The 13485-nt window shown below is 43.5% G+C and overlaps 1 protein-coding gene across 1 annotated transcript in view; it reads left to right on the top strand.

The window, feature by feature from the left end:
• celf5a (cugbp, Elav-like family member 5a) overlaps positions 1–13485 on the top strand; it is a gene marked incomplete at both ends in the record, with an annotated part of 228051 nt that overhangs the window by 176851 nt on the left and 37715 nt on the right. The window contains 2 exons of the mRNA XM_084163224.1: positions 7206–7334; positions 8559–8638. Of these exons, the coding sequence (XP_084019350.1) occupies positions 7206–7334; positions 8559–8638 (209 nt within the window). The remainder of the gene's footprint in view (positions 1–7205; positions 7335–8558; positions 8639–13485) is intronic.

Genomic DNA, 13485 nt, shown 5'->3' with positions numbered 1-13485 from the left:
ACTGGAGTGTTTGTTTGGAGAAAGGGTTTGGGAGCCTCTCTTCATGTTTGTGTGTAAAATGTGTGTGTGTGTGTGTCTATGCGTGCATGTACCCGTGTGTGTGTGGTGGCGCGTGTGCACATGTGCGCGCAGCGCCTGTGTGTTTTCATGCGCCCGCCGATATGTGTGTTGGTGTAAATGGGTTAGGTGTGTTAAAGTGGTTGGGGACTGTGTTTTAGTTTGCTCAGTAAACGGGGCCAGTGTTAAAGCACTGAGGCCTAATCCTTCCCAGAGGACTGTTTAGTGAAGGATGTACTGCAGCACGGCGCCGGCTGCTATCAAGGTCCTGCAAACACTGCTCCCCGCCTTTTATATTGATGGTTTATTTAGGTACCACCCTGCCACACTACCAATGAGCAGCCTTGACACTATCATGATGAAACTGTGACACAAAATCAAGCTTGCATCGCCGGCCAAAACAGAAAAGGATTTGAATGTAATCTTCTTCAACCGTGCTTGTGATTTGGATATTCAGTGGAAAGCAATGGGTTTTGTTTGTGTGATATTATTTGTTATATATTATATATATTGATGTTTCCAAGCAACATGTTCTCAATGGTTTGAAAGGTAGTAATTATGCAGAGTATATTGGCCATATTGTAAATAGCTTATTTTTTTGGTAATTGCCTCAAAAAGACAACTTCAGATAATTTTAACTAGAGCGTTGCCAAACAAACACATAACAGACACAACTTTTGATAGACAAAGACTCCACAGATCTGGGTTAAGGTAGAGAACAGTACACAGGAGTTATCTCAGAAGTTGTTCCAGCACTGTGGCACAATATGTTGTCACCCTCCCTCATTACGTGACAAACACAACAAAGAGGACATAAAATAGTCATTATTCAGGAGTTCATCTGGCAGTGTTCATTCAACACAGCAGCGGTGCCAAGCCTGGGCCCAGACCGCCACTCTCCTCTGGCACCCCTGAACACCCAGGCAGCCAGGCAGGCAGGCAAAGCGGAACACAGGCCCAACCCAGAGAGGCCTAGCCTCCACAACAGCCCAGCCCAGCCCAGCCTGCCTGCCTGTCTCATTAATACAACACACCACTAGATTCATATACATGTATGTAATACATTGGATTAAATACCACTGGCTAAGCACTATGATCTCCTAGGGTTAATTAATTTATTAGATTCTCTCTGTTTTTTATGGTTGAACACATGCTGACAGTTATTGTGTGGCATCCTCGCTGAACAACTATAATGGGCTGTGGAAGCAATGGTGTTTGGTATTCCAACCGCAAATGTTGTGATTCTCAATGGCTTGATGGGCGAGTGTGATGAAATACAGTGGAGTCTACATTACCCCTCCTCCCCTACCTGTTATCTGCTTCCCCAAATGAGAAAACCTGGATGGTTTCTCAGGGCCCACTTTCTGTCTGAATGGGATCTCATTTGGTTTAATATATTTATCCATTCATTATTGTTCCTTTTTATCGGGCGGCTAATATTGTTAATAATTTGTCCTTATCTGTGTGGCTGACAGGCGAATTTACACTCCAACTCAGCAGGCAGATAGAGGAATGACCCCACTCCAACACCCCCTCCCCTTCTCTCCTCCTCTCCTCCTTTCCCTCCTCTCCTCTTATCCTCTCCAAACTCCAATGAAACATGACTGACAGGCCGCTGTATAAGTAGTTTTCATAGCAACCCACCCATCTCTTTGACAAGAGCTTTCTCTCTGTAACACATACTCTCTCTTCACTCTTTCTCTCCATCTGTTTCTCTCTCTCAGCATCTTTCTCTCTCACACACACATACATGGTAGAAACACAGAGGAAGCGAACATGATTCAGTACCGCCCTCATTAAACCCTCTCTCTCTCTCTCTCTCTCTCTCTCTCTCTCTCTCTCTCTCTCTCTCTCTCTCTCTCTCTCTCTCTCTCTCTCTCTCTCTCTCTCTCTCTCTCTCTCTCTCTCTCTCTCTCTCTCTCTCTCTCTCTCTCTCTCTCTCTCTCTCTCTCTCTTTCTCTTTTTCTCTGTTGGTCTCTCTTTCTCTCTCTCTCGCTCTCTCAATTTCATCCATCCTGGCTTACCGAGGGCTGCAGGTTCTTATGCAAGCCAACACATGGGTCCGGACGCTTTTACCATACCCCTTGTGAGGGCTTTCTCCAGGAGCCTGCAGCAGCGCCAAAACCCTGAAACCCATCCCATTGCTATTCACTGGAAGTCTTCTTATCCATTCCACTGTCAAAACCCCAAGCAGCTATAGCCCCAGGAATGTAATCAGCAGACACACTGTAATAAGTCTCCAACATGGTAGACCTGACTGCAAAATCGCTAATGTATGCAAGATGGGAACCTTGAAAAGTTCAATGGGAATATGCAGCATGCACAGCTACAAAAAATCATAGTAATAAAATACTGTATCTGAAGACTGTAGCATGATTAATGATTCATAGTTTTATCAGTGTTGTAAATAAGTAATTGGATTACAATTCCAACGAATTGGGTGAGGAGATTAAATCATACTTTTCAGATAAATCAAATGTTAAATTGAATTTGATTTCAAATTCATATGAAAACACACTTATTGATTAGAAATCTCAGATGGGCCCAGTAACCTTCAGGATATAGAACCAGGCAGCACATTCCCCAATCATTACTCCATGCTTTAATTTCCAATGTATTTATTCCAAACAAACCGTTGCTTATCAGCTCAGGCCAGATTCAACACGATGGGTGTAACTTTCAGGACGGAGTTGTGGGTGGTTAGGAGGTGCTGTCGCTGTAACACGTCACTTGCCGCATCTAAATGACTAATTGTGATTCTATGAGATGCAAATGTACGATTATCGATTATGCAGATGTGGTGAGTGATTTAGAAGGAGTCAGCAATGCGTCAAACACTGGAAAACGACAAGGCACACGGGTGAATATCCCGCAAATACAAAATACAAAGAGCTCCACCGAGCTAATCTAACCTCCACAATAAACAATCACACACAAAGACAAGGGGGCAGAGGGAACACTTATACAGGTACTGATGAGGGGATATGAACCAGGTGTGTGTAATAAACAAGACAAAACAAATGGAATGATGAGATGAGGAGCGGCAGTGGCTAGAAGCCTGCCCGAACAAGGAGAGGAGGCAGCTTCGGAGGAAGTCGTGACAGCAGAGGTATAAGAACTGTGTTGGTGGAGTGTGTATAAGAGCTGTGTTGGTTTAGTATTAGGCTACAGTATAAATGGGTTGCAGGTGAATCTGGTCTCAGCTGTGTTCATGGTCATGTGGATGACCAGTTCATTGGGTAAAAACAACAGCCTTAACAGTTATTTGTGGAGCGGCAGTAACCAGTAGCTGTGTGTTCTTGGCACCCCGCTGTGTGACAGCGCTAATCCACAAAGCTGCATTAACAGCCAGTCGATACAGTTAAAAAAAAGTCCTGAGCACTGGGACATGCATCTTATTGCACATGCTGTTGTAATTTTATACAATTTCTCTCCCCAATTTCGTGATATCCAATTGGTAGTTACGATTTTGTCTAATCGCTGCAACTTACCAACGGGCTCGGGAAAGGCGAAGGTCGAGACATGCGTCCTCCGAAAACATGACCCGCCAAGCCGCACTGCTTCTTAACACACTGCTCGCTTAATGCCCGATGTCCACCAGATGCATGTGTTTGGTTTTTCCAGATGTTTAGCCCGCATTTTCCATACTTGATGCACTAAAAGCTAGCTAGTTGGAGTCTGTGTGTGTACTTCCGTTTGTACCACCGCATGGTAAAGAACGCGCAAGTTGAAAATATTGAGCACATGCGGTACATAGAACGCAGCATAGCCTAGTGCTGCACCCCCAACGTAACGTTGCGGACTGCTCTCTTGACAATTAATGACTTCCGCCGGAATGCAAAGAGTTTGACGCATCTGGTGGACATGAGGTTTAATCCGGAAGCCAGCCGCACCAATGTCAGCCCCCCGGCCAAACCCTCTCCTAATCCGGAACGGGCACTGGGCCAATTGTGTGCCAACCTATGGGGCTCCCGGTCACGGCCGGCTGTGACACAGCCTGGGATCGAACCCCAGGCTGTAGTGGAGCCTCAGCACTGCGATGCAGTACCTTAGACCGCTGCGCCACTCAGGAGGCCGGCTGGAGAGATTTTTAAATAGCAACATTAGCACTCTCTCTTATTTAATGATTTAACAACAGCATCTCTGAGAGAGCCTATCATCAATCGCTTTCCCTAAAGTGGTGAATAATTTATAACTGTGTGACAGCGTGAGTGTGCACGTGTGTGTGTGTGTGTGTCATGTGCGTACATGTGAGTTCATAGCCTACTGTAGATAAACAAGATAATGTTCCTCGCTGTGTGTTGTAGCTAGATGAACAACAGCTCAAGTCCCAAGATGCCGTTTTACTCCAGAACATCATGGCTGGAAAAATAGGTCTGCAAAATGATGTATTTTCATGCATTGTTAGGTTGTTTTTGAAGCACACTCACTTAGAAGTAGAACATGCTCTCTATCTCTCAGCAGGAGCTGAAGAACTTGTGCTAACTACAGTAGCATTGGAGTCATTCATATTCCATCACATTACTTATGCCTGTCTCTGAATCTCCACATGAGGACAATCCAGTGGAATTTCTGATGGAATACAGTGAAAAGTTAACAGCCCAGAATGGGACTCCAATTGGTAGCGGGCCTTTTGTTGCCCTCTGTAAACCAACCAATGTTACACAAGGATCTGATCTGATATATAGGTCTATTTCTGACGTGCTCTGAGTCCAATAAATATTATTCCATTCAGCTCTAGGTGATTTCCCAGTGAGCAATTTATCAGCGATGGCACAGTTGCAATGTCGTATTTTAAGACGTGCCACAGGAGGTCTGTTCATGGCATGAACGTCATAGTGCAGAACATATGAAATTCATATGTCAGCTGCATACATTAATCCTGCCTTGTCACATTCCCATCATCCATAGAGGGGGGGATGCTGTAAGAGTTATAGGCCTGGAAGTTACGAGGGTGCTATGGAGGAGAGGGTAAAGGCAAAGGTGTACGTGTGTGTGTGTGAGTGTGTGTGTGTGTGTGTGTGTGTGTGTGTGTGTGTGTGTGTGTGTGTGTGTGTGGGCGTGTGTGTGCGTGAGGGCGTGTGCACTTGTGCATGTGAGAGAGGCTGAGGGAGTGGGTGCATAGATTTGAATCCCCCCACAAACCCCCCCAACTCCAAATTCATATTCCCCCCCAAGCAAGAGGAAGGAGCATCTTGGCCTTTTATTTTCCAGTTCAGGGCTTTCTCTTCTGCAGATAAATGCTCTCCAATCCACCATGACAGATGTCACATTGAATCGCTTCCATTTTGATACATACCCTCTGATCCTGCCACTAACAATAAAGAGTGCAGTACGAGGTCCACTCCTCCCTCGACAGCACGCGGTCTGACATTGTTGATTATTTTAAAGGTGCGTCATTGGCCGAGCTGAGTGAGGGAGCCAGCCGGGGCCCTGGCTGTGGCAGTGTGGCAGTGGGGCTCCAAGGGGCTTGGCTGGCTGCTGGAGGAAGAATATAGATATCAGTGGGTCCTGCCTTGGTCAGGGCACGCCACAGCACAACAACACACACTCTGAGTCTCTCTCTCATGGCCACAAAGGTCACCCTGACACACCGCATTACCACAGACTGGGAATGATGTTGAACTCCAAAGCTCCCTGGAATCCTCTTCTGCCTTTGTTTGCCTTTGTTACATAGGTGCACTAGAAGTTATAGAAAATCTGTAAAGGGGAGGTTTGGAGTAGTGTTGCTGCCAGTTGGACTAGTGAGCATAGCATTAATCATAGGAGCAGAACATCAGTAAACACCGCATCTCAGGTCAAGGAAAGACCAAGTGCCCCTGCATTTAAAACCCCCTAAGGTTGATGTCCACGCCTCCATGGGAATCTAATTAGCATAATACAAAAATCCCCATTAGACATCCCGTAACTCTCACAAAATTGTCTGTAGCATCTAAACGGTTTGACACCTCTATGGAAAGATGAGATGCTCACGAACACGATGGTGTTCTCCATTTTGCTCTACGACCCCGAAAAGCGTATTGGGACTCGTCTGAAGTCGGTACAGTCAATCTGCCAACTTCTGTCTGTAGCATCCGAGCACTGTAGCTACCCACTTAAATGAGTGGGTAGCTACAGTGCAAAGGTGAGACTCTCACGAACACTTATATGTCAGTTGTTTTGCTCTAGGACACCCACAGGCCTCACAAGACTCGTCTGAAGGTCACCTGGTACCAGTTGAAAAAATGAATGGAAGTATAAAGTGCCCGAAATAAGGGGTTATATATATATATATATATATATATATATATGTTTAAATATATATATATATATACAAATTATATCTTTCAGATATAGGACAGACACTTCAGAGCAAACTTACTTTAGATTTTTGGCGGGGACTATCTGTTGTTTCATGTGGTGAATCTGTTATTCAGCGCGTTTGTATATACTTTACAAATATTTTGGGGGGATATATATAACTAAATGATCCTTAAAGAAATGCCATATAGCTTAGTAGAACCCCCCCCCCCCCCCCCCCCATATTGAAAAGCCAGCGTTATTATCCTCAGCCGCGCTGGAGAGACGTGTCATTGTTCATTGAAAAGCTCTGGAATATTATTCCTGTGGCAATACACTGAAAACATCCGGATCAGCAGCAATTAAGCATTTGAGGCATAGGGAGATGGAGATTGAGAAACAAATAGCCTGTATTCACTAATATTGTAGGTCAGCAGTATAGGAGGCAGAAGTAGACCTATAGTAGGACTGCCTGGAGCTCCTGGTGTATCTGAAGGACCAACGCTGTTTCATCAGCCTGCTGCTTCCTCCCTCCATTCCCCCAGAGTAGGGGCATGGCCACGTCCTGACAGAACCCCAGGCCTACCCTGGGCCTAAATATGTGAGCAAACCCAATTATCGTCAAAATTAAAATGAGCAGACTTGGCACAGGAACAATACACTGTGACTCAACTCACAGAGCTAAATGTGGCAGACAAATGCATTGCCCCATGTTCATTTGCCAGTGCCGGCCACTGAGCATAGTGAGCAGAGCCTACATCGGTATAGCTAGGGTAATGACATTTTTCTTGTAATGCTCATTTAGACTGGTCGCATTGAAAGGTCAGAGATTTAATTTAACCCTTAATTTGCTTATCTCTTTGTTCCAGAAGACAGGAAGCTGTTTGTGGGGATGCTAAACAAACAACAGACTGAGGAGGACGTGTACCGCCTCTTTGAGCCCTACGGAGTCATCGAGGAGTGCACCGTCCTAAGAGGTCCTGACGGAAACAGCAAAGGTAGGAACCAATTATATATAGTACCTCTGACATTATCTAAGATTCTAGGTCACTGACTTTGACCCTTAAGGTGTTTCAGCTGAGAAATCAGATATTCATAATGGGCATGTTTTCTTTTAGTTTTTCAGTAGTGTAAAAACAATCAACGTAAATGGGTTTCTTTATAGGAGTCATCATGGCTTGTATTATTCTAAGAATGGTCTTCCAGGTTATGTAGGCCTGTAAGTGAAACATTCCCATAGATGTACAATCATAAGACCTAACTGATGCACTGTACTCTAGGCCCCATGGTCTACCCGCCCCATGGTCTGCCCACCCAGACACCAATACCTTCTGACATGCAGTAAAGAGCAGTAGGAATCCTGGTTCTTCATGTCTCTAAAACATAGTCCCAGGCCAGTGTTTATGAAAATTGTTGTGGAATTATCTCCGAAGTAGAGGCCCTTTCATTCTGACTCGACAAGTAAAGAGGGAATGGCGGATGTCAAAACAATTGCGGTGTTCTTTACAAGAAGACAGGACATTGGGGCAGCTAGGGGACGTTACATTTTGTCTCCGCTATACTCTGTTTGGGTTATGTGAATCTAGGCCCAGATTGGCCTAAAGCTGAATCACTCAAAACGTCCATAGCAATAAAGTCAGATAATGCACTTCTTTAATAATAATAATAAATAATATGATTGGATTTACAGATGTTTATGGATACTTCTCTGTCAACTAACCCTTATAATGTACATACATATTTATTCATATATTGTCAGGTCTATTTTGTGTAGATTGGCCAGAGGTCGATAGGAGTTGAGCATTTGATAAGGCCACACTTGAAGATCCTTCTCTAGTTTTACCCCCTGGGTTCCTTCGCTGCAGGTCCTGATCAAACCAGCATTAGTCCCTCAAACATGTTTGGTTTCTTTCGAGGAACTGTAGACTAATGCGTAATGACTTAAAACAATATACAATTCACTGGGTCTGTATTTAATATGCATGGGACTAAATAGCTAAATAGCATGCTTTTCTGCTTCATCAGTGCAATCTGTACAAGAGCCTGCAGCTTGAGCAGCCTGGAGAGGAGCAGCCTGCTGTGCAAGGGAGTCTGTGCCTCCCTGAAATGTTTTGACGTGCTTCTCTTCACAGTGTTTAATAAAGGCACCCTGCTTCTTTCTCTTTCCCTGTGTGTGTGTGTGCGTGTGTGTTTGTATGCGTGCGTGCGTGTGTTTTTTTCAGGCTGTGCCTTTGTAAAGTTCTCCACACACGCTGAGGCCCAGTCTGCAATCAGTGCCCTTCATGGCAGCCAGACCATGCCAGTGAGTACACCTCTTTCCTTTGTTCCACACAACAATATGCAACATGCACAACACGTACAAACAGCAACTTTACTTTAGATTCTACTGATCAAGGCCTTGCAGGGCGGCAAAGACTCTTTCAACCTACAGTTTTTATTGACCGACAAAATGTGCAACCGTCCTCATAAATATTACAGCTTTAACGAGCAAACGGGTACAACCACAAACCTTCTTTCTTTAGAATGAAAGGGATTGGTACTTTTTGTAGGGACGTCAAACGTTCAGCCTGCTGCACAGATCCTATGGACGCTCTAGTCTAGAGCGCCTGGTTAAGTTGTGCTTAGGAGCATTTTTCCAAAAATCTCTAAATGGTTAAACTAGTGAGACATATACACTGAGTGCACAAAACATTAGGAACACCTGCTCTTTCTATGACATAGACTGACCAGGTGACTCCAGGTGAAACCTATGATCCCTTATTAATGTCACCTGTTAAATCCACTTCAATCAGAGTAGATGAAGGGATGGAGACAGGTTAAAGAAGGATTTTTGAGACAATTGAGACATGGATTGTGTATGTGTGCCATTCAGAGGGTGAATGGGCAAGACAAAATATTTGTGCCTTTGAACGTAGTATGGTAGTAGGTGCCAGGCGCATCGGTTTGTGTCAAGAACTGCAACGCTGCTGGGTTTTTCACACTCAACAGTTTCCCGTGTGTATCAAGAATGGTCCACCAAAGGACATCCAGCCGACAGCAGGCCAGTGGTTGAAAACGGGTCATTGATGAAAGAGGACAAAGGAGGCTAACCCGAATTGTGCAGAGCAACAGACGGGCTACAGTTAGTCAACTGACAGTTCAGTACAACATTGGTGCCCAAAGACGCATAAAAGAATGCACAAGTCGTACCTTGATACGAATTGGGTTTTGAGCCGACGACCTTACAGAGTTTCGCTTCTTTCAGCAAAAAATAAGAAACTGTGGTTGCAGTGGGGTAAGGAACGAAAACACTGGACGCTGGAGAATTGGAAAAACATTGCCTGGTCTGATGAATACCGGTTCCTGCTGTTTCACTCTGATGGGAGTACTAGGGTATGGAGAAAACCACATGAGTACATGCATCCATCATGATGCTTGTCAACAGTGCATGCTGGTGGTGTGATGGTGACTTTTCATGGCACAAATTGGGCAACATTTGAATGCCACAGGATATCTGAACATCATTGCCAATCAGGTGCATCCCTTCATGGCAGCAGTGTATCCATCTGCGAATAGATTTTTTTCTGCAGGATAATGCCCCATGCCACAAGGCTAGGATTGTCCAGGAATGGTTCCACGAATGTGTCAGTGAATTCAGCTCACTGCAGTGGCCTGCCCAGTCACCAGATCTCAATCCAATTGAGCATCTGTGGGATGAGATGGAACGAGCTATTCAGAGTAGATATCCACTACCAGCAAACCTTACACAACTGTGGGAAGTATTGGTGTCAACATAGGCCAGCATCCCTGTGGAACAATTTTCGATACTTTGTAGAGACCATGCCTCAACGAATTGATGCTGTTCTGAGGGCAAAAGGGGTGCAACTCAATATTAGGAAGATGTTCCTAATGTTTTGAATACTCAGTGTAAATCTGTGTTTGCTTCATTTACTATCATTCTAAAGTAAGATATTGAATTATTTTGCCATATCTAGGGTTGCAAAGGGAGGGTATTTTACTGGAAACATTCTAAGTTTACCAGTAAACTACTGGAATTTTGGCATCTTTCAAGGATTTTAAGACGTCTATTGGCCCTTTTGGGTACTTCAGATTATCACAGGTGTCTGTAATTATCTCTGGCCCTCTGGCCTTATCACATGTAAAATATATGAAATAATTAAATAAGATTTAAAAATAAAAATAGAATGAAAAAGCTATAAAACATTGTCCTAAATATAAACCATCAACTTAGTGAATACCATTGGTGTTTAATATGAAGGTTTCAGCATTTAATATCTTAATCTTTTTTTACGCACTTTTTATGTATTTGTTGTCAATGTTTTGCCGTCAAACTCGTGGCAGATTTGAAAAAAGTTAATAGTTGTAGAGGTTATTGAAAATAAGATGCTTTTTTCATTAATTAGGCTATTTTCTCTTGAACGATCTACTAGAAACTCATGGACAATATGGACACAGATATACAAAATTGACACTATATGTGAATAAGTTACGATAGATTGACATATATTTTCTGTTAATTAACAAAATTACTGAAGATTCTGGTAACTTTGCAACCCTAGCCATATCTAATTAATGTATATTACGCTACTTTCCATGATGTGGATAGTATGTGTTACTACATTACACAAGCTGACGTTTTGACCATATCATATTGGTGGTAATTACACATCCTTTTTACCTCAGATTGGTGATTTTTATAGTCAACACGATGACACAAGATCAATTGCTTAAAACAGATCACTATCTTTGGTTTTGTACTGTTGATTTTGTCATACGCACTGGGGGTGGCAGGACTATCATTTTCTTTTTCAAATGGCATGGATAATTTGGGGCGGTCTCTATAATAGTTGCTGGCCACACACCAATACACGGATTTGAAAGTCAAACTATTATTTAAATAGCAGCCAACCGTTGTCACTGTTGCTATCCTATGGCGGGTCGTGATTCGTTGAAGTTAACTAACAGAAAGTGGTTTATTCCCTTTTCTGTGATGGCAGCCTCCCAAAATCAACATCCGCCATTCCAAAATATAGATAAAAGCCTTTACAAATTCTCATCTAACCAACCATGTATAGGTTATTCCAAGTTTCCGTGTGGCCTTTGAATAGTGTTATGTTAAACAGCGCAACACTCCGAAACGTTTGCCCCCCTGCTCTCTTGATTTCAGCATGATATCGATGGAAGTGATTAACAAAAGAAGTGTTGCATTACACTTACCTCGTTGGTGACCCACTTGAATCAAAATGCAACACTTAAAATATAGCTAGCTGTCTTCTACAAATTGTCCTCTATTCTGTGTGTTTTTTTAGGTGTTCGTTTTAACAGGACGTGCAACCTCATCTCCCAACTCTCACGCAATTTATTTATTTGTATATATTTTTTACCCCCTTTTTCTCCCCAATTTTTTCGATCTTGTCTCAACGCTGCAACAGGCTCGGGAAAGGTGAAGGTGGAGTCAGGCGTCCTCCGAAACATGACCCGCCTAACCGCGCTCCTTAACACCCGCCAGCTTAACCCGGAAGCCAGCCACACCAATGTGTCGGAGGAAACACTGTTCAACTGGCGACCAGGGTCAGCCTGCAGGCACCCGGCCCACCACAAGGAGTCGCTAGAGCGCGATGAGCCAAGTAAAGCCCCACCGGCCAAACCCTCCCCTAACCCGGAGGGTGTGCACAGTCCTATGGGACTCCCGGCCACGGCCGGTTGTGGCACAGCCCGGGAATGAACCCAGGTCTGTAGTAACACCTCTAGCACTGCGATGCAGTGCCTTAGACCGCTGTGCCACTCGGGAGGCCCTCACGCAATTGATTTCAACGTGATAATCGATTGGAGTGATTGACAAAACAATGTTGCGTTTCTCTTTCTGTTTTGGTAACCCCCGTATCAAAATGCAACATTCCAAAATGTAGCTGACTGTGTTCTGCAGGTTGTCCTCTAACCAGTGATGTAAAAATATATCTGTTTCTATCTGGTTTTTAGTTTCAAAAGCACATTCCTCCACCCCCCAATCGATGAATGATTTATTGCCACGACAAAACAACAGGGTTTTTTGTGTGTGTGCCATTTATAAGGTGCTTGTTTAAAGTAACATGCATTATACTATTGTTGCACATGTATGTGTAGATAGAACGTTTTAGGTTTTCAATATATCACAAACTGTTTCTGCATATTGGTTATTGATTTGGACACTTTAAAACTGTGTTTTGATATTGGGCTATGTATCAATATGTCTTGTCAACAGGAAGCAGCGACAGCATTATTTTCAACTTAGGTTTTAGGAATATAAAATGAACTTTCAACAATAATTTCCAATTGGATTGTACTTAATCAGGTAAAAACTGCCGAATGAGTCCAAAAACGTGCAGTGATTGATCTATTTTGATGATATACCAGAAATCACCAAAATGTGTTTGCCCTGCCTACTTTTTGCGTTTCTAATTTTAACATTATCAAAGAAAAATCATTCAACAGTGATTTTCTTCTCGTTGAATGATAATGGGTTGAACAATCGTTCAAAACATTTAGCAATTTTTGCATTTGACCCTTGAACAAATACAGTAATTATAGCAGTCACTACTGTATTACTGCTAGGTGTGGCTATTTGTATGTGGCTCATGTTTAGGGAGGCCCCTCTAAACCCTTGATGTATAGAAACAAAAGGCACTTACTGTGCATGCTAAACCTACATTATAGTTATTCTGCACACTACATATTATTCAGTGGTTTGAAGTACCCTCTGCCTTAACAGTCTCTTTGTTGGAGAAACTTCTGGCGTGGAGCAGGACCCTGAACTCTCTCACTCTCACCACTGTGGCGTTACACCATCTTATGTTATTATTTATGGTCGCACAGCGCGTGGATAAAGAGAGCATCGGACTAGCTGACTGTGTCATTAGTTTTGAGGTCAATATAAGTGCAAATGACTCTGGGACATGAGGATAGGCTGGAGATAGGCTGGACCTTGTGTGCTCTCTGCTCTGTGGTATTGGACAGCCACAGCATTTCCCCCTCTCTCTCCTCACTCTTCTCTCTTTCCCGGCCTCCCGGGATATTAGGCAATAGACTTGTTTACTTCACCTTTCACCACATCGGCTGCTGAATTATTCATTTGTGTATAAGAAGGGGGAGAGGGGGTTGGGAGATGGGAAG

Source organism: Coregonus lavaretus (genome assembly GCF_964263955.1).
Source record: "Coregonus lavaretus genome assembly, chromosome: 6".
Taxonomy (NCBI): domain Eukaryota; kingdom Metazoa; phylum Chordata; class Actinopteri; order Salmoniformes; family Salmonidae; genus Coregonus; species Coregonus lavaretus.
This window is presented reverse-complemented; position numbering and strand designations above follow the sequence as displayed.